General features: G+C 45.0%; 2 protein-coding genes across 2 annotated transcripts; one reads left to right on the top strand and one right to left on the bottom strand.

Moving 5' to 3' along the window:
* Positions 1-2,462: 2,462 nt before the first annotated feature.
* On the top strand, positions 2,463-3,484 carry LOC147977515 (phenylcoumaran benzylic ether reductase POP1-like). Its single transcript, XM_087545783.1, has 5 exons — positions 2,463-2,504; positions 2,615-2,752; positions 2,831-3,074; positions 3,159-3,350; positions 3,447-3,484. Exons 1-5 carry the CDS (start codon positions 2,463-2,465, stop codon positions 3,482-3,484), a joined length of 654 nt encoding a protein of 217 aa, XP_087401909.1.
* Positions 3,485-18,945: 15,461 nt separating this feature from the next.
* Positions 18,946-22,173, bottom strand: LOC125547434 (subtilisin-like protease SBT3.9). The gene is made up of 9 exons (XM_048711298.2): positions 22,017-22,173; positions 21,737-21,926; positions 21,491-21,649; positions 20,745-21,361; positions 20,556-20,629; positions 20,209-20,472; positions 19,989-20,106; positions 19,707-19,878; positions 18,946-19,602 (listed from the first exon to the last, which is right to left on the bottom strand). The coding sequence occupies exons 1-9, from the start codon at positions 22,131-22,133 to the stop codon at positions 19,055-19,057; spliced, it is 2,259 nt and encodes a 752-aa protein (XP_048567255.1). The 5' UTR covers positions 22,134-22,173; the 3' UTR covers positions 18,946-19,054.
* Positions 22,174-22,406: the final 233 nt, after the last annotated feature.

Here is a 22,406-nt window from a genome sequence, read left to right as displayed (position 1 = left end):
TTTTTTCCAATCAACCAAGAGGCCGAAGCGCTGACGTATATTGGGGTTAGCTGCCACCGGTGTCAATCCGACGCCGGCTCCAGCTCTCCCAGAAAGCTTTGCCTACGTGAGATCTACATATACGGGTATATACAAACTCCGATCAAGCATTATAAGTAATTAATCACCTTGTGAGATGATCCTGCGTGTACTCTGCATGACAACATGCAAAGGCAAAGCAGTAGCACCACCAAATCTACACGGTGAAAATGTACACACATGTGGTGACTAACACTTAACTAAGAAGCATGGGGTTATGACAGTGAAAAAATGCAATCATTTGTACGCGCACGAATGAATCATATGTTCACCCACTGCGAATGGATTAAGCTAATTTGAGCAAATCTGAATATATTTTTTTCTCTGGTCAAAAGTTTCAAATTAAGTCACATCATGTCAAACCTTCTTTAACACATCTCTCACGTACGTAAATCGACATGAACCAACTCCCACACGTCTGTTTTTTCAACACCCCTTCAAGACTCCGGTCAATAAAGAGTGAGAACTCGGTGCCTGTGGGAATCCAGTGACAGCATACATGTTTATTTTTCTTTGGATTATTGGTGCATCAGATTGATTAACGGCTATACCTTTGAAAAATCAATGGCTATGCCTTTAAAAAAATCAACGGCTATGTAAATAATATTGAATTAGCTCAAGAAATTAATCTTAGGCGATTGCACCCCACCCCCATCCCACCACCCTTTCTATTCCAAATTAAGTTAAGTTATATGTTTGATTTAAGACAAACCTGTTTAAGTTTAATCAAGTTCACGAAAAATATGGTAAGACCTCCAATATTAAAAATAGACATTGTAGTATAAACATATGTTTATAAAGAATCTAATGAAACTAACGAAGTGTTCTACACGTTGAAATACTTTCGTATAAACTTGGAATTGAGCATAAATCTAGAACTTCATTTAATTTGAATCCGAGGGAGTAGAAGCTGGTTCGTAGGCAGTGGCGGAGCGTCGATGTGACCAACCGGGCCCTGGTTCCCCCTTCCGTGAGAAATTATCCATCCTCCTGCTGCTAATATCTCTTCTAATCACCCGGCTTCTCTAATCTCTGTAGCTATATCTTGTCTGTGATCCCGTTTGGCCACCCATTAATTATGGTTCGAGCTATTCGCAGTGCAATACATTTTTTTTTTTAGAAAAGGAGGACGCAGTGCAATACATAGTTACACTGAACCAATGTTTGTGTGTAGGTTGATTGTAGATATTTGTCAGATAAGGAAATTGGAATGTGGTCATGGTCGCAGGACAATAGATTGTTTAGAAAAACAAATTCCGTGGTAGGTAGCAATATGACAACGCCTGCACATTGATTAGGTCATGTATTAATTAAATAGCGTTTGCTTTCACAAATAATGTACAAAAGTGGTGGTTAACACTAAACTAAAAAACAAGCGGCCACGAGCAACAACGACGACATGGGATCATTTGTACGTGTCTCGATCATACGTACGTATGCTTTGCCACCGCGATTAGATTTTTAACTAGTTTGACCAAATTGGAGCATTTCTGAAGCCGAGCGAGGTTCGAGCCTTTTCTCGGGCTCGGCATGTGCCTTTTCTCTAAAAAGACGTATGTAGCCAAGTAAATTAACACAGAGAAAATCAAACATTGACTAGGTCTTCTCTTAATTACTAGTGTTCTCTTTCAAACATAATGTATGGTGATTAACACTAAATTAAGAAGCACAGGGCAGCACATAATTTGGACACGCACGAATGGATCATATGTGCGTTCACTCGCAGCGATTGGACTAAACTAATTTGACTAAATCCGAATATACATATTTTTCACCCGTTGAAAGTTTCAAATTAAGTCATGTCACGTCAAAGCACCTTTTATACATCTCTTACGTACATGCATCTATATCAACCAACTCTCACGCGCCTGTTGTTTCAATACCCCTTCAAGACTCGGGTCAACAAAGAGTGAGAACTCGGTGCGTGTGGGAATCCAGTAATATCCCACATGCTGGTTTTTCTTTGGATTCTTGGTGCACCAGATGATGAACAACATATGTAATTAATTAATATTGAATAAGCACGAGAAATCATTCCAAGGCAATTGCAACCCCCCCCCCCCCCCCCCATATTCCGAATTTACCAAAGTTCTATGTTTGTTTTGAGTCAAACCTTATTCTGCGAAAGTTCTTTTTTTTTAGGGTGCGAAAGTTCTTTTTAAGTTATATCAAGTTCATAAATTATGTTGTAAGACGTCCAACCTTAAATATATGTACATAGTATAAACATAAAAGAATCTAATGAAACCAATTAACTGTACAAGACATCGATATATTTTCATGTAAACTTGGAACCTAGTATAAATCTAGAACTTCACTTAACTTGAATCCGAGGGACCAGAAGCTGGTTCGTAGGCCGAGCCAGCCGGTAATTTGTGCATGAGATGTGCAAGAGCTTCATTGATTCCCGTGTCGCTCTCATCAAGGTATAAGATTAATATCATTTGGTGTTGTCTGCCTTTCTTTCATCTACTCTTTAGTTTTTCACAGTTTTCTGTGTGGATTCTGATATATTTTTTTTCTGTCTGGTGAGCAGGGAGGTTTATTTGACCACGGGAGCCTCGTAAATGCCATCAAGGGTGCAGATGTCGTGATCTCGGCCGTGGGGACCCCTCAGCTCGACGAGCAGACGAGGATTGTCATGGCCATCAAGGAGGCCGGCAATGTCATCAAGGTCAGTGAGATTATCATTTTGTCTTCTTTGTTGATCGAACGATGGATGCATATCAATCGCTGAATCGTTGCTGCATAGAGGTTCCTGCCGTCTGAGTTCGGCTCTGACCCAGAGCGGGTTCACCCCGTGGATCCAGCGACCACACTTTACGCTGGTAAAATCAGCCTTCGCCGTCTGATCGAGGCGGAGGGTATACCTCATACATATGTCTGCTGCAACGGGTTCGCCGAAACCTACCTTGTGAGCATCGGCGATGTTACGGCTGTTGGCGCTGGTCCTCCGTCCGACAAGATCACTGTCCTAGGCGATGGAGATGCAAATGGTATGTAAGCATGCATCATATCCTTTTCCTGCCACTGTAAATCCGTGCTGTCCTGTGTTGATCTTCATGTATTGATGAACGCAGGGGTGTTTGTGGTGGAAGAGGACATAGCTGCCTACACGGTGAGAGCAATCGACGATACGAGGACCCTGAACAAGATCATGTACATGAGGCCGCCGGTGAACATCGTGTCCCACAACGAGCTCATCGCACTCTGGGAGAAGAAAGCAGGAATCGCTCGCATCCCAGAGGCGGATCTCCTCAAGTTGATCAAGGGTAGGGTACATCCATCATTGTGTTTTGAGAATGTACATAGCTACAACTGTTGCATGTTTGACCACTCTTAATTTGTTGACATGTGTGACCACGCAGAGGCGGCATACCCTCTCAACATAATGCTGTCCTATTGAATTTATGCTCCAGCTAACTCATCCAAAAATCCGAACTGATGGAGGGAGATGGGCAATATATTTCTTTTTGCTCGGATACCATATTGAATTCATGTTCCAGCCAATTGCTCCAAAAATCCGGAGAGAGGCGGGCAATATACTTCGATACTCCCCTCACGTCTAGACTTATTTAGCTCTTAGACGTGGAATTTATGTAGACCGGGGGCGCGGCACCCGATCCGATCAAAGATTAGATTGGTTCTTTAGATTAGTTTAGAATCAATTCTTCAAATTTCGAATTTTTGGTAGACCAAATTATATTAGGTTGATTTCTTTCCATTAGCCAAATAAATTCTTATTAGATTGATCCCATCTGGTGAAGAAAATCCAGCAGATCGGTGGGGCGGCTGCACCCCCAACCTACCTCCACTCGGACGATGCATCGCCAAACTGTACAAGCAGCCACGAGCCGTTCGACCGCCCGAGTCTTCCTCGATCCGATCCTGCGAGGTGCGAGCATCGTCGAGCAGGCCAGAATCACGGAGCTTCTTGACGGCTCAACGTGAGTACGACGGTGTGTTTCCAGAGCAGCCACGCGCCGAGACCAGGCGCTGGAGCAGCCGGCTTCAATGAAGCGACGCCGCGCGCGGCACAGGGCTCCTTCCAGCCCAGCCGCACGTCGACTTCGACCGGGGCAGACTGTGCGATGCGGAAACGTCTTACCCTTCGAGGGGGACGTGGTACGTGTTATATAGGGGATTGCGAGTCTCTGATACGCGTACAAATCTGTTGGAGATACATGACTTGAGGGAGAAGAAGTATAGGAGATAAGAAGTATAGTTACAACCAAATACAAAATTTAAACTACCCATGCGGTTGTCTATCTTATCTATCTCCTCATACATATCTCGTTTGACACCCTCCCTTAATCACAACTTCATCAAGTTGAGATTATGCTTGAAATCTTCAAAACTCCTTGTAGGCAAAGCTTTTGTAAACCCATCTGCCACTTGATCCCGTGAATGAATGAAACGAATGTCCAAGAGTTTATTAGCAACTCTTTCTCTGACAAAATGGAAATCTATTTCAATGTGCTTTGTTCTAGCATGTAATACTGGGTTTGCAGACAGATAGGTGGCACCAAGATTATCACACCATAAACATGGAGCTTGAGAGCTTTTCACACCTAACTCCTTCAAGATTGACTGTACCCAGATAATTTCTATTGTTGCATTGGCCAAGGCTTTGTATTCTGCTTCAGTGCTCGACCTGGACACTGTGGCTTGTTTTCTGGCACACCATGATATAAGGTTGGGTCCAAAAAATACTGCAAAGCCACCAGTGGAGCATCTGTCATCCAAACATCCTGCCCAATCTGAATCAGAAAAGGCACTGACAAGAGTAGAGGGTGACTTGCTGAAGTTTAGACCAACATTCAAAGTATACTTGACATATCTGACAATGCGCTTAGCTGCAGTCAAGTGAACTGTGGTGGGTGCATGTAGGAACTGACATACTTTGTTGACAGCAAAGGAAATGTCTGGTCTGGTCAATGTTAAGTACTGAAGTGCACCTACAAGACTTCTGTATTTTGTACTATCCTCTGGACCCAAAAGTGTTCCCTCTGTAAGAGATAATTTTTCTGTACTAGAGAGAGGAGTGGGTGTGGGTTTACAACCTTGCAAACCTGCCTTCCTTACCAAATCTGTGGCATATTTTTCTTGAGAAAGATGTAGCCCATCCTTGTGCTGCTTCACCTCAATTCCTAGGAAGTAATGCAATTCTCCTAGATCCTTGAGAGCAAATTCAGCACCTAAATCCTTCAAGAGTCCTGATATTGCCTCATTAGATGAGCTCGTGACAATAATATCATCAACATATATGAGAACAAACATGGAGGTGTTGAACTTGTTATAAATGAACAAGGAGGTGTCAGATTTGGAAGGAACAAAGCCAAGTGTCTGCATCTTTTTACTGAGACGGGAATACCATGCCCTTGGAGCTTGTTTCAGTCCATATAATGCTTTATCTAGCTTGCACACATAGGAAGGTGTATGTTTGCTTTCAAACCCAGGAGGTTGTCTCACGTACACTTCCTCTTCCAGAACACCGTGAAGAAACGCGTTCTGTACATTTAATTGTCGAAGGCTCCATCCCCTGGAAACAGCAATAGACAGTACGAGACGAATGGTAGCAGCTTTCACAACTGGACTAAAAGTATCCTCGTAGTCTATGCCATACCGTTGCTTGAAGCCTTTGGCAACTAGTCTAGCCTTATAGCGATCAATGGTTCCATCAGACTTTCTCTTAATTCTAAATACCCACTTGCAGTCAATGAGGTTTTTACCTTGCTTGGGGGGAACCAAGTGCCACGTTTTATTTCTTTCAAGTGCCTTATATTCTTCTACCATTGCCTTTTTCCACTTGTCATCACTGAGAGCCTCTTCAATTGTGTTGGGCTCACCTGGTTCACCTGTGGAACAAACTAGACCATATTTGATTACGTCTTTGTAATTTTTCGGTTGAATCAAACCTTGTTGTAGTCTTGTGCGGCGTTTTGGTGAACCAGCAGGATCTGCAGCCACAGAGGATCCCATAGGAGCCAGATCAGCAGCAGAACTCAAGGAAGATTCGCCCGCCACTGTCGATTCTGGATGCACGGGATTTTCTGTGGCTGTGGCCCGAGGCGATGGTGAGGAAGACGCCGCAAGGGCCGCAGACGATCCAGGGGCGTCGACCGGCTCATCATGAGCACGTGATTGCGTGGGCCCGCCTGAATCAGGAGCCGACCCCGCATCCGCTTGGCGCGTGAGGCCACGCCGCTTGTAGCAAACCGGCTGGTCTGCGAAGCGCGTGCGGTCCAGGCCACTGTCGCGCTGCCGCGTGGCGGCGGGAGACCGGTGCGGGCTGGAGGGCGCGTCTCGCCCTGTCGGAGGGGGCCGCGCGTCATGCAGCGGGCTACTGGAGCCCACGCGACCGACCGCGCCTGGCGCGTCTGACGCGGGCGTGCGGCTGGTCGTTGGCACGGATCCCAGACGCGATTGCCTGGGCATCTGCAGCTCCGATCCCGAGGGGGATTTGCTCCCCTCGCCACGACACATGTGATGAAGGGCATCTGAATGGATTTCTTCACCGTTTGGGTTGATTTCTTCGCCATTTTGTTCTCTGTTTCCATAGTGTGGTGCTCCTGTAACATCATCAGGTGTCTCATGCGCAAGAGGGTTAGGGTTAGCCAACATATGATCACAACAATTATCAACACCCCCTTGATCATAACCAGAGAGACTTGGAGGAAGCAAGAGAATTTCTTGTTGAAGTAGAGCACCAGCGTTTGGATGAAGACCAGAAAAAGGGAATTTGGTCTCATCAAAAACCACATCGCGTGATATATAGACTCGACCAGTGGAGATGTTGAAGGAAATATGCCCTAGAGGCAATAATAAAGTTATTATTTATTTCCTTATATCATGATAAATGTTTATTATTCATGCTAGAATTGTATTAACCGGAAACATAATACATGTGTGAATACATAGACAAACAGAGTGTCACTAGTATGCCTCTACTTGACTAGCTCGTTAATCAAAGATGGTTATGTTTCCTAACCATGAACAAGGAGTTGTTATTTGATTAACGGGATCACATCATTAGGTGAATGATCTGATTGACATGACCCATTCCATTAGCTTAGCACCCGATCGTTTAGTATGTTGCTATTGCTTTCTTCATGACTTATACATGTTCCTATGACTATGAGATCATGCAACTCCCGTTTACCGGAGGAACACTTTGTGTGCTACCAAACGTCACAACGTAAATGGGTGATTATAAAGGTGCTCTACAGGTGTCTCCAAAGGTACATGTTGGGTTGGCGTATTTCGAGATTAGGATTTGTCACTCCGATTGTCGGAGAGGTATCTCTGGGCCCTCTCGTTAATGCACATCACATAAGCATTGCAACTAATGAGTTAGTTGCGAGATGATGTATTACGGAACGAGTAAAGAGACTTGCCGGTAACGAGATTGAACTAGGTACTGAGATACCGACGATCGAATCTCGGGCAAGTAACATACCGATGACAAAGGGAACAACGTATGTTGTTATGCGGTCTAACCGATAAAGATCTTCGTAGAATATGTAGGAGCCAATATGAGCATCCAGGTTCTGCTATTGGTTATTGACCGGAGACGTGTCTCGGCCATGTCTACATTGTTCTCGAACCCGTAGGGTCCGCACGCTTAAGGTTTCGATGACAGTTATATTATGAGTTTATGAGTTCTGATGTACCGAAGTTAGTTCAGAGTCCCGGATGTGATCACGGACATGACGAGGAGTCTTGAAATGGTCGAGACATAAAGATTGATATATTGGACGGCTATATTCGGACACTGGAAGTGTTCCGGGTGATTTCGGAGAAAACCGGAGAGCCGGAGGGTTACCGGAACCCCCCCCCCCCCCCCCCCCCGGGAGAAGTAATGGGCCTTATGGGCCTTAGTGGAGAGAGAGAGGGGCAGCCAAAGGTGGGCCGCGCGCCTCTTCCCCCCCTGATCCGAATTGGACTAGGAGAGGGGCGGCGGCGCCCCCCTTTCCCTCTCCCTCCCCACTTCTTTCCCCCTCCTAGTAGGAGTCCTACTCCTACTAGGAGGAGGACTCCTCCTTGGCGCGCCATAGAGGGCCGGCCGGCCTCCTCCCCTTGATCCTTTATATACGGGGGTAGGGGGCACCCCTTGACACACAAGTTGATCCACGTGATCATATTCTTAGCCGTGTGTGGTGCCCCCTTCCACCATAGTCCTCGATAATATTGTAGCGGTGCTTAGGCGAAGCCCTGCGACGGTAGTACATCAAGATCGTCACCACGCCGTCGTGCTAACGGAACTCTTCCCCGACACTTTGCTGGATCGGAGTCCGAGGATCGTCATCGAGCTGAACGTGTGCTAGAACTCGGAGGTGCCGTAGTTTCGGTGCTTGATCGGTCGGGCCGTGGAGACGTACGACTACATCAACCAAGTTAACGCTTTCGTTGTCGATCTACAAGGGTACGTAGATCACACTCTCCCCCTCTCGTTGCTATGCATCACCATGATCTTGCGTGTGCGTAGGAATTTTTTTGAAATTACTACGTTCCCCAACAGTGGTATCCGAGCCTAGGTTTTATGTGTTGATGTTATAAGCAAGAGTAGAACACAAGTGAGTTGTGGGCGATATAAGTCATACTGCTTACCAGCATGTCATACTTTGGTTCGGCGGTATTGTTGGACGAAGCGGCCCGGACCGACATTACGCGTACGCTTACGCGAGACCGGTTCTCCCGACGTGCTTTGCACAAAGGTGGCTAGCGGGTGACAGTTTCTCCAACTTTAGTTGAACCGAGTGTGGCTACGCCCGGTCCTTGCAAAGGTTAAAACAGCACCAACTTGACAAACTATCGTTGTGGTTTTGAAGCCTACGTAAGATTGGTTCTTGCTTAAGCCCGTAGCAGCCACGTAAAACTTGCAACAACAAAGTAGAGGACGTCTAACTTGTTTTTGCAGGGCATGTTGTGATGTAATATGGTCAAGACATGATGCTAAATTTTATTGTATGAGATGATCATGTTTTGTAACCGAGTTATCAACAACTGGCAGGAGCCATATGGTTGTCGCTTTATTGTATGCAATGCAATCGCGCTGTAATGCTTTACTTTATCACTAAGCGGTAGCGATAGTCGTGAAAGCATAAGATTGGCGATACGACAACGATGCTACGATAGAGATCAAGGTGTCGCGCCGGTGACGATGGTGATCATGACGGTGCTTCGAAGATGGAGATCACAAGCACAAGATGATGGTGGCCATATCATATCACTTATATTGATTGCATGTGATGTTTATCTTTTATGCATCTTATCTTGCTTTGATTGACGGTAGCATTATAAGATGATCTCTCACTAATTATCAAGAAGTGTTCTCCCTGAGTATGCACCGTTGCGAAAGTTCTTCGTGCTGAGACACCACATGATGATCGGGTGTGATAGGCTCTACGTTCAAATACAACGGGTGCAAAACAGTTGCACACGCAGAATACTCGGGTTATACTTGACGAGCCAAGCATATACAGATATGGCCTCGGAACACGGAGATCGAAAGGTCGAGCGTGAATCATATAGCAGATATGATCAACATAGCGATGTTCACCAATGAAACTACTCCATCTCACGTGATGATCGGACATGGTTTAGTTGATTTGAATCACGTAATCACTTAGAGGATTAGAGGGATGTCTATCTAAGTGGGAGTTCTTAAGTAATATGATTAATTGAACTTAAATTTATCATGAACTTAGTCTTGGTAGTATTTTGCAAATTATGTTATAGATCAATAGCTCGCGTTGTTGCTTCCCTGTGTTTATTTTGATATGTTCCTAGAGAAAATTGTGTTGAAAGATGTTAGTAGCAATGATGCGGATTGGATCCGTGATCTGAGGTTTATCCTCATTGCTGCACAGAAGAATTATGTCCTTGATGCACCGCTAGGTGACGGACCTATTGCAGGAGCAGATGCAGACGTTATGAACGTTTGGCTAGCTCAATATGATGACTACTTGATAGTTTAGTGCACCATGCTTAATGGCTTAGAATCGGGACTTCAAAGACGTTTTGAACGTCATGGAGCATATGAGATGTTCCAGGAGTTGAAGTTAATATTTCAAGCAAATACCCGAGTTGAGAGATATGAAGTCTCCAACAAGTTCTATAGCTAAAAGATGGAGGAGAATCGCTCAACTAGTGAGCATGTGCTCAGATTGTCTGAGTACTACAATCGCTTGAATCAAGTGGGAGTTAATCTTCCAGATAAGATAGTGATTGACAGAATTCTCTAGTCACCATCACCAAGTTAGTAGAACTTCGTGATGAACTATGATATGCAAGGGATAACAGAAACGATTCCCAAGCTCTTCGTAATGCGGAAATTGACGAAGGTAGAAATCGAGAAAAACATCAAGTGTTGATGGTAGACAAGACCACTAGTTTCAAGAAAAGGGCAGAGGGAAGAAGGGGAACTTCAAGAAGAATGGAAAGCAAGTTGCTGCTCAAGTGAAGAAGCCCAAGTCTGATCCTAAGCCTGAGACTAAGTGCTTCTACTGCAAAGGGACTAGTCACTGGAAGCAGAACTACCCCAAGTGATTGGCGGATAAGAAGGATGGCAAAGTGAACATAAGTATATTTGATATACATGTTATTGATGTGTACTTTACTAGTGTTTATAGCAACCCCTCAGTAATAGATACTAGTTCAGTTGCTAAGATTAGTAACTCGAAACGGGAGTTGCAGAATAAATAGAGACTAGTTAAGGGTGAAGTGACGATGTGTGTTGGAAGTGGTTCCAAGATTGATATGATCATCATCGCACACTCCCTATACTTTTGGGATTAGTGTTGAACCTAAATAAGTGTTATTTGGTGTTTGCGTTGAGCATGAATATGATTTGATCATGTTTATTGTAATACGGTTATTCATTTAAGTAAGAGAATAAATTGTTGTTCTGTTTACATGAATAAAACCTTATATGGTTACACACCCAATGAAAATAGTTCGTTGGATCTCGATCGTAGTGATACACATAATCATAATATTGAAACCAAAAGATGCAAAGTTAATAATGATAGTGCAACTTATTTGTGGCACTGCTGTTTAGGTCATATTGGTGTAAAGCGCATGAAGAAACTCCATGCTGATGGGCTTTTGGAATCACTTGATTATGAATCAGTTGATGCTTGTGAACCATGCCTCATGGGCAAGATGACTAAGACTCCGTTCTTCGGAACAATGGAGCGAGCAAACAAATTTGTTGGAAATCATACATACTGATGTATGTGGTCCATGAATATTGAGACTCGCGACAGGTATCATTATTTTCTGATCTTCACAGATGATTTGAGCAGATATGAATATATCTACTTAATGAAACACAAGTCTGAAATATTTGAAAAGTTCAAAGAATTTCAGAGTGAAGTGGAGAATCATCGTAACAAGAAAATAAAAGTTTCTACGATATGATCGCAGAGGTAAAATATTTGAGTTACGAGTCTGGCCTTCAGTTAAAACAATGTGAAATAGTTTCACTAGTCACGCCACCTGGAACACCACAGCATAATGGTGTGTCCGAACATCATAACCGTACTTTATTAGATATGGTGCGATCTATGATGTCTCTTACCGATCTACCACTATCGTTTTGGGGTTATGCATTAAAGACAGCTGCATTCACGTTTAAAAGGGCACCATCTAAGTCCGTTGAGACGACACAATCTGAACTGTGGTTTGGCAAGAAACCAAAGTTGTCGTTTCTTAAAGTTTGGGAGTGTGATGCTTATATGAAAAAGTTTCATCCTGATAAGCTCAAACCCAAATCGAAGAAATATGTCTTCATAGGATACCCAAAGGAGACTATTGGGTACACCTTCTATCACAGATCTGAAGGCAAGACATTCGTTGCTAAGAATGGATCCTTTCTAGAGAAGGAGTTTCTCTTGAAAGAAGTGAGTGGGAGGAAAGTAGAACTTGATAAGGTAATTGTACCTTATCCCTTATTGAAAAGTAGTTCATCACAAGAAATCTGTTCCTGTGACTACTACACCAATTAGTGAGGAAGACTAATGATGATGATCATGTAACTTCAGATCAAGTTAATAGCGGATCTCGTAGGTAAACCAGAGTGAGATCCGCACCAAAGTGGTACGGTAATCCTGTTCTGGAAGTCATGTTACTAGACCATGACAAACTTGCGAACTATGAGGAAGCGATGATGAGCCTAGATTCCGCGAAATGGTTTGAGGCCATGAAATCTGAGATGAGATCCATGTATGAGAACAAAGTGTGGACTTTGATTGACTTGCGCAATGATCGGCGAGCCATTGAGATTAAATGGATCTTCAAGAGGAAGACGGACGCTGATAATAGTGTTACTATCTACAAAGCTAGAATTGTCGCAAAAAGGTTTTCGGCAAGTTCAAGGTGTTGACTATGATGAGAGTTCCTCACTCGTATCTATGCTTAAGTCTGTCCTAATCATGTTAGCAATTGCCGCATTTTATGAAATCCAGCAAATGGATGTCAAAACTGCATTCCTGAATGGATTTCTGGAAGAAGAGTTGTATATGATGTAGCCGGAAGGTTTTGTCGATCCAAAAGGAGCTAACAAAGTGTGCAAGCTCCAGCGATCCATTTATGGACTGGTGCAAGCCTCTCGGAGTTGGAATAAACGCTTTGATAGTATGATCAAAGCATGTAGTTTTATACAGACTTGCGGTGAAGCCTGTATTTACAAGAAAGTGAGTGAGAGCACTACAGCATTTCTGATAAGTATATGTGAATGACATATTGTTGATCGAAAATAATGTAGAATTATTCTGCAAAGCATAAAGGAGTGTTTTTAAAGAAGTTTTTCAAAGAAAGACCTCGGTGAAGCTGCTTACATATTAAGCATCAAAATCTATAGAGATAGATCAAGACGCTTGATAAGTTTTTTCAATGAGTACATACCTTGACAATATTTTGAAGTAGTTCAAAAATGGAACAGTCAAATAAAGAGTTCTTGGCTGTGTTACAAGGTATGAAATTGAGTAAGACTCAAAGCCCGACCACGGCAGAAGATAGAAAGAGAATGAAAGTCATTCCCTATGCCTCAGCCATAGGTTCTATAAAGTATGCCATGATGTATACCAGATCTATTGTATACCCTACATTGTGTTAAGCAAGGGAGTACAATAGTGATCTAAGAGTAGATCACTGGACATTGGTCAAAATTATCCTTAGTGGAATAAGGAAATATTTCTCGATTATGGACATTGGTCAAAAGGTTCGTCGTAAAAAGTTACGTCGATGCAAGTTTTGACACAGATCTGGATGACTCTGAGTCTCGATCTAGATACATATTGAAAGTGGGAGCAATTAGCTAGAGTAGCTCCGTGCAGAGCATTGTAGACATAGAATTCGCAAAATACTTACGGATCTGTATGTGACAGACCCATTGACTAAAATTATCTCACAAGCAAAACATGATCACACCTTAGTACTCTTTGGGTGTTAATCACATAAATGATGTGAACTAGATTATTGACTCTAGTAAACCATTTGGATATAGGTCACATGACGATGTGAACTATGGGTGTTAATCACATGGTGATGTGAACTCTTAGTGTTGAATCACATGGCGATGTGAACTAGATTATTGACTCTAGTGCTGACTAGCTGATTGATGCATTCATTGTTTTCGTATGTACACATATTAATTAAGTCTTTGTTCTTTTTTCTAGCCCTCCGGATCGAGCACAACTTCGGTAAAGAGACGAGGCCCGAAGAAAAAGTTGAGCTCGGATGAAAAGTTTGAGATCATAGCAACCGCGCCCGACGGCCAACCGATTGAACCCATCCGAACAAAGAACGCATTTGTTGCTCAGTGCGGGGTTCTGGTTAGGGACAAGATCCCGATAAGCATCCAGCAATGGTTTAAGCCGGCTACAGAAGACCCTGTGGTGTCTTATGTCAATGATATGCAGAAAAATGATCTTTGGACTGAGCTGAAGTCAAATTTCACCCTACCGCCAGAGAATAATCCAGAGAACCCAGTTAAAGAGCAATTAATCAAGTCTTTTGCTCTTAAGAGGATGGCGGAACTATTCAGGAGGTGGAAGAAAGAGCTGAATAAGTTTGTCGAAAATAATGAGACACCAGAATTCAAGGGCAGATATGAGAAGATCAGAGATCACTGGCCCGCATTTGTGGCCCACAAGACATCGGAAAAGAGTAAGAAGATGTCGGAGACAAACAAGCAAAATGCTGCGAAGAAGAAGCTTCACCATCGCACGGGGTCAGGTGGCTACCTCATAGCCCGGCCTAAGTGGGCCAAGACTGAGAATGATCTGGTTGATAAAGGGATCGAACCAGAGACAATTAGCTGGCCAGACCGTTGCCGGAATTGGTTCTTCGGGGCTGGCGGAACCTTGGACCCTGTAACAGGGAAGTGCATTTGGACGAACGATCAAATGGACATATCAGTCAGGAAGCTTAAGCAGTATATCGAAGCAGCGCAGCAAGGGAAGTTCTTTCCAGACAGAGAGAACGACGAGCTCACAATGGCCCTCGGGAATCCTGAGCACCCTGGACGGACACGAGGCACGCCAGGCTCCATTCCGTGGAAGGTTGGGTTTCCGGACGCGGGCGGTTACAAATCCCATGAGAGGAGGAAAAAAGTGCAACAGACCCGAATGCAGGCGCTGCAAGCAAGGGTAGACGCGATAGAGGAACGAGAAGCAAATCGCAGCAAACGTACTGCCGAAGCCTCCCCCGAAGCTACCCCGCCATCTCAGCACAGAAGCAGCGTGGCTTCCACCGAGCTGCTTCAGCCAGAGCATGCCTTGATGGCTCCTGCCAGCTATCCCGTGGATGCTATCACGGAGTCTCAAAATTGCCACCTTATGACGCAATGGATGAATTTGAAGGTCAAGGCGGCTGTTGGCTCTGTTTATCCTACTGAACCCGACGCAACTTTTCACTACCGGCCGATTCCAGAAGGATATGCTAGGGTGATGGTGGATGAAATAACGGAGGGATTTGAGGACCTCCAGCTTGACCACCCTACCGGTGAAGGGGAGACTCGGCTGGGGTCTGCTCTGAAGACTCCATGCCTATGGCGAAAGGAGCTCATCAACCTTCCGAACTGGACGCCTCCGCCTCCTCCTCCTCCTTCGGCGAGTCAGGGCAGTCCGCCTCCTCCACCGCCTCCTCCCCCGGCGAGTGACGATCAGGGCCCTCGGCTGGCTCCTTCTCCGGCGTGTGGCGGCACTCTGCCTCCTTCTCCGCCTGCGCCGACGCGCCCGAGCAGCCAGCCTCCTCCTTCTCCGCCTCGTCAGCAAGGGCGGAAGAGACCTGCCGCCGCTCCAGCTGCTCCTGCGCGTCGTAGTCCTTCTCCTCCGCCTCGTAAGCAAGTAAAGAAGACAACCGCTCCGTCTGCTCGGTCGGCGTCTAGCAGTACAACCAGAGGCAGGAGGAAATACAGATTCGGTCCTTCTCTAAAGATTCCAGAGAAGTTACCATATGAGAGGACCCCGGAGGAGAACGCCGAGATCGCGCGAACCGAAGTGGATGACTGGTTTCAAGGGTTGGGAGCAAAGAGACATCCACCTCCGGAGGAGAAGGTAGATCCGGTGAAAGTGAAGAGCACTCTGGCTGCCCTGGCAAAACCACCCAAGTCTCCGCCGAAAGGCAACTATGAGCGCATTATTGCAAAGACATGGGCCGAAGCGGAGCGGTCGGGAAGTACAGTCAGTGATCAAAGGCTGAAAGAACGACGAGCAGCTGGGAAACAAATTGCCCAGCTCGGCGAACAAGCGAAGCAATCGTGCCCCCCCTCAAGGTGCCTAGTGACATCGTCGATCCGAGGATGGTGCCCGGTTATAGCAATGTTGACGATTACCTGCCCGACGATGTACATTATGATACCATGGAGGTGCAGATACACAGATACGAGTACGGGAAGCCTCTCGTCAAAGATGAAAAATCTTTAACAACGATGATGCGAAGATTACATGATTGGTACTTGAAAATCTGCAGAGAATCTGGGGGGGAGGAGTACTTTGTATGCGAGAGTTAAACCGGAGCATGACCTCGTTGGAATTGAACTGTTGCATATTCCATTTGAGGAGTTATATCAGTTTTTCAATCAATTGGCCCTCGATAAAACAACGGTCACCTGCTACTGTCTGTAAGTACTACTACTTCCATCATTAAGTCTCTCTATATAGCTCATCTCTTTAATTGCATGTATTTATAATTATCCTCACTATATTATGCAGAATGAAGATCGCCGAATTGAAGAAAAGACAAATCGGTGATATTAGGTTCGTTAACACATATCTCATAGATGCAACTGAGGTTGAACGTCGTCCCGGAGATACCGAGGCCAACTTGCTACGATCATTCAAAAAAATGAAAACAAAGATATAATACTCTTTCCTTACAACTTCAAGTGAGTGTTACTGTCTTGTGCATATTCGGTTTCCCTTATATATTAGTCCAGGTTATAGTAATGTAATTGATGAGTTATGCATGCGTGTGCAGTTTCCACTATATTCTCCTAGAGATTAGGCTTGAGCAGGGAGTAGTAACCGTCTTGGACTCTAAACGAAAAGATCCCCAGGAGTATGCGGACATGACTGATATCCTCAAGAAGTAAGTTAAATCGATCATTATCCACCATATCAGCAACTTTGTTCATTTCCTGATATCAAGTAATTGTTTTGTTTGTCCGGTAGGGTTTGGAGAAAATTCACCAAAACAGTTCCGGGACTGCCGAAGGAGCTGGAATTTAGACACCCGAAAGTAAGTACTATAATAGCATGTTCCGCGCATCTCCTAGTGATTCAAGCGCTAGTTTCATCAATACCATTTAGCATTCTTGCTTATCAGTTTGATTGACCTCTATTTCTTGTAAAGTGGTTGTGGCAGGAAAAAGGGAATGATTTCTGTGGATACTACGTCTGCGAGTCCATCCGCCACACGACCTGTGAGCGGGGCGGGTACTCTAACGAACAATATGAAGTACGTAAATAACAACATTCACAATTTTATTTTATTACCATCATTTGTATTGAGTTTCATTCATTCATATATATATGTATTGACCCCCTTCTTCAAATTAGATGTTTCGGAAGCGGGATGAACTCCTAGCACTAGCTCGCATGCGAGCAATTCAAGAGGAATTGGCGGCATTCTTTCTTGACCAAGTGATCGCTGAAGACGGAGAATACTATGTGGACCATGAGTCCGTATGATTATATTTGTAAGAGATAATTATTGTATATATGTAGCCGGTAGTGTCGGATAGATATACGAGAACTTGTTGTTCGACGAATCTCTCGGAGAAGGAGAGGTGGTCGATATCACTTCTCTCTATATGCATATATGTTCATGACGATCTTCTGTTTCCTTCGTTTGCTTACTAGCTAACTAGCGTGTCCAGTCCTCTCTATACGTATGTATAGTACGTAGCGTCGACCAAGCACGGACGTAAGAGAGGACACTTCTCTCTATTAATTATAGCTAGCTAACACAATATATGAAACACCTAAATTAACCCCCCAAAACCCCCAAACCCCCCCCCCCCCCCCTCCTCTTTCAAAAAAAAATTAAAAACCCCAGCCACAGACATGCTGACGCGTGGATGCCTATTGGTCCCGGTTGGTGCCACCAACCGGGACCAAAGGGTCTCCTGCCTGGGCTCTGCGCACTGCCCACGTGGAGGCCCATCAGTCCCGGTTCTGGATTGAACCGGGACTAAAGGCCCTTACGAACCGGAACTATAGGCCCTTTTTCTACCAGTGTAGGGCCACTCCTGACCACTCCAGAGCCAGTTTTATAAGACAGGGATAATTAAGCATGCATTAGGTCTTCTATTAAATAAACAACGGCTGCTTTCACAAATAATGTACGAGGCTAACACTAAACTAAGAAACAGGCGGCTACGAGCAACAACGAGGAAATGCAATCATTTGGATGTGACTAGATCATACGTACATAACTCTCCCACCGCGATTGGATTAAAGTAGTTTGACCAAATGGGACCAACTCTGAATATTTTGATTCTATGGTTGAAACTTTCAAAGTATTGGCCACATCGACTATAGTCTCGGGCACGCATCCAGCTGACAGGCACTCGATCTACACATCAGACTAGATTATGTTACTACTGTGCCATGTACTACAACAACAAAGAGTGAGAAGTCGACTCATGAGGGAATCCAATGATATCATAAGGCACTTGTAAGTGATACATATCAAATTAATGTGTGGAATTAATCGAAACCCATTCCATCTAATAGAAGCTAGTTCGGAAGTAAGCCGAGCCAACTGATAGAAGTGAAACTAAACTTTACATTACAGGTTGGTCGACCACCGATATCTTTCAATCAAGAAAATTTAAAATGAGTTTTTGTGAAGAAGATCTTGAATCTAGTATTAAACAAACCAGATACCCATGAAAATTAAGGATAATTAAAGAGTTAAATGTTATAATCTTCTAACTAGTAATCATATGCATGGTTAATTTGTTCTTGTCAACACTCTATCCGGTTCACTTTTTAGGCTAGTCATAAAGGGAGAGTAACTTACACTAGTGTCATGCATATGACAGTAGTTTATGTTACAACTTTCATAGTTGGGAGTAACATAGAGATAGTGTCATAAGTGGTTGTGTTTATTAGCTTGTACACTAATTTTATTTTGGGAAGTGCTATGTGACGTAACATATTATGTTACTTAAAACACCTCTTTTCTCATTAACTACATGGCACATAAGTAGACTTATCTCGGGCCACGCTATGTTACTAGCTAAGTTACTCCACTATGACCGGCCTTAGTCATCCATGCGGACGGTGGTTAAGTATCATAAGTAATGCCTTCCGACAAGATAAATGTCTTTCTAGGCTAAGTGAGTATCAAAAGTGGCCCCGAGACAACCTTTATAAAGAATTTATATCCATTTACTGTTGTTATTCATTATAGTACAAATCAAGAGCAGAATTTCGTGTACTTAAGTTGCACCTCGAGTTATTTATGCAACATCTGCATAAAAATCCTGAATTGTAATTCGGGCTGCAACAGGAATCCTCACAGCCTTCTGTTCCTTATGCCACGTAATGCTGCCGAATGTGTAGTCCCCTTGCAGCTTCCACATAGGCGACAACTTCACCTTAAACGTATGAACTTTGTTCATGGCGTTGAACACGAGCACAGGCGGCTCAATCTCCATCTTGACTCCAGCTGGGTTCTGGACTTCTGCGTGGTACACGGAGTTGACCTCGCCGACGTTTGTCACTGTCCTCCACACGGTGATTGGATGCCTCAGCTCAGGGATCGCGATAGAGGGCAGGTTCAGGTGATATGCCGGTAATGTTGTCGCATCACAACTCACGTTTGCCCTCCTGATGATGGTGCACCCGAAGAATTTGTTGTAGTCGCGGGGATCGATGTCATAGACCAGACCGGGATCGGCCGCGCCGCCAGGATTGATGTTCCCGCCGCCGTAGTCGAATGGGTCAGCGATTTTTCGAGGCAGCCCTTCTGCCAGTATCGGCATGCCACGCTCGTCGGTTACATGGGCTTTATCACCAGGCAGAAACAACAAAACAAAGGTAAAAGAGTCACGAACTGGTGAACTAGGAATCGGATGATCTCAAGGCAATGGCTAGCTGCAGTCCGCTTACCGGAGGTTATGATGGCTGATTTAATCGCCGCAGGAGACCAATCTGGGTGCTGAGCTTTCAACAGTGCGACGATACCAGCTACGTGTGGGGTTGCCATTGACGTTCCAGACATAAATACGTAGGAATTTCCCACTGCTGCCAAGATGTTGGCTCCCGGTGCAGCTATGTCAGGCTATTGAAGAAGGAAGACAGTGTGAGACAAAAGCTGATACAAGGATGTGCTGATGATAGGCTTGGTAATGGCTCGCTAGTCCACTGTTGCCACGTTTGTATTGTATGTACCTTGATAATTTCGGGGTAATCAGGTGATGGACCTCTAGAGGAGAACGAGGCCACTTTTGGTGCGGATATCTCTTTCCCGATGACGGTGCGTGCCAGTTCGATCTTTGCCATGGGAGAGCTGCTTAGTTACAAATGAAAATGTCTATTAATCAGAAGGGATAGTCTCAATGCAGCTGCAACAAATTAAATGTAATGAAATTGGGTGCGCCTACGTACGTACCTTGTGCCAAGGATGTATTTTTTGATCTTCTTACCAGTGTCAAGGTCCACGATGACGCAGGCTATGCCTTGGCAAGCACCTAAAAGGTCTGTTGTATATTGAGCGAAAATAAGTCCGGATCCCCCGCCATTCCGGACATATTGTAACGCGTTGTTGAAAGTGATCCCTGGGGCGATCGCCAATGGATCATCTGGCAAGGGAGAACAGAGCAGGATTTTCCCTTTCACGTCCTTGGCAGTGGCATTAAGAGATGCTATGGTACATCTACATACAGAAAGAAAAATGAAGTCTGCGTCAGAATTGCCCTATAGATATTAAAAAACTAACGGGTAACTTGATTTACTTACTCGTCTGACACAAGGCCTGTGAAACGGCTGCTCCCGGCCGATGAGTTCACCACGTGGTAGTTGAGGGACTGACCCTACAAAAAGAAATAGCCAGGCAGAGTTTGCTCAGGAATAGGAATATATACACACCGGAACATTTGAAACTATGATTTTTTTCGGAGCTTTTCTCAGTCATACGCGTATACTTACCAGTATATGCTGGTTGTTCCCTAGTGTGATCGCCGTCGGAAATGACCGATCAACCTTGCTCGCTGCCACGGTGATGACCCACGGTGAAGTGTTCTCAAGGGTCTGCGGCCTAGGTCCGTCGTTCCCGGCCGCGTACACCACGGTGATCCCCTTCTGAACCGCATGCAGGGCGCCGAACGAGTTCTCGTCCGGGAATCCGACGGACAACGATAGCACGTCCACACCATCGTGGATTGCATCATCGATGGCAGCAAGAAAGTCCGACGTATAGCCAATGCCTTGGGCGCCCCATAAGGTCTTGTAGACCGCTATGCGAGCGTGTGGTGCGCCTCCCCGTGCAACCCCCTTGGCGAGGCCGTTGAAGCTGGCCGCCTGCACGGCCGAGCCCGCCGCGGTGGATGCACAATGCGTGCCGTGGCCGCCATAGTCACGAGGTGAGAGCGAGTCCGTCTTGAGGACCTCATCGGGAAGTCCTGCGCTGTAGAACCGTGCGCCGATAATCTTGCGGCTGCAGTTGTTCTTGTCCCAGTCTGGCCCTAGTTGGCACATCCCTTTCCACCTTGACGGTATCGGTGGGTACCCTTGGTCGCTAAAGCTTCGTGACTCCGGCCAGATCCCTGATTAATCGGTTTGTGTAAGAAAAACATGGTGCCAAATTAAAACGGGAGCGTATTGGCAAAAAGTAAAAAATGAAATGGGAGTGATTGGCTGAGACTGACATGAAATTATCAATACTAAATACTAACCGCTGTCAATCACTCCGATGATCACATCCTCTCCGTAGTTGGTTCCATGGGGAACCGCACTGCCAGACATCTGGTAGTTGAGCCCAAGAAAGTCCCAGCTCCGCGTGGTGCTCGCCTTGTGCCTTCTGCTTGGTTCGACGCTGATTACCTCCGGAAACTCTGCATGCATCACACATGAATGACATCAAAAATTTGTCATGCAAGGCAAAACTGATCTGAGATGTTAACTGGACGACGAGTCCCGACCTGCAAGTCGCTCTGCTTGCTCCGGCGTAAGCATGGCGGCGAAGCCTGAGAAGCCGTGCTTGTAGTTGTACACCACGGAGGCCATAGATTCCTCCTTGCTTCCGAGAAGAGTGGTGAGCATGTCATGGTGCGAAGCCACGACGTGGTCCGGGTGCCCATGCTTCACGTCGCCTAGGTAAACTATGTAGACCTAAACATATATAGACGCATGAGTGCGTGCAAAGGAAGGTGGGTTAACTAATTGAACTAAGGAAACTTGCTTGCTTGATTAATTACATACCTTGCGAGATGATGATCCTCCGTGCACTCTGCATAGCATCATGCAAAGGCAAAGCAGCACCCATGCTACACGGTGATGGGCGCGCGAGGAGGAAGAAGAGAAGAACCCCTTTGCCATTGCTCGCTTGGTTCTGAGATGTAATGTGTAATGTGATGGGTACTCGAGTACGAATTTATAGTGGATACATGCTGCGCGTTAGAACTAGTCCTCTGTTCCAACCATCACCTCTTTTATTCCCTTTCTCGAAGCAAACGAGCCTTCTCAACAATTTCCATTCAAGAATTATAAACCGCCACCTAATCTTTTACGTGAGTTTTCTGAAACAAAAGCGAAAGCACCCCTGGCCTACTATTGATCGGGACATGCGTAGCCAAGTCAATAAACCAGAGG

Source organism: Triticum urartu, chromosome 3A (assembly GCF_056163025.1).
Source record: "Triticum urartu cultivar PI428250 chromosome 3A, HENAU_Tu73, whole genome shotgun sequence".
Lineage (NCBI taxonomy): Eukaryota > Viridiplantae > Streptophyta > Magnoliopsida > Poales > Poaceae > Triticum > Triticum urartu.
This window is presented reverse-complemented; position numbering and strand designations above follow the sequence as displayed.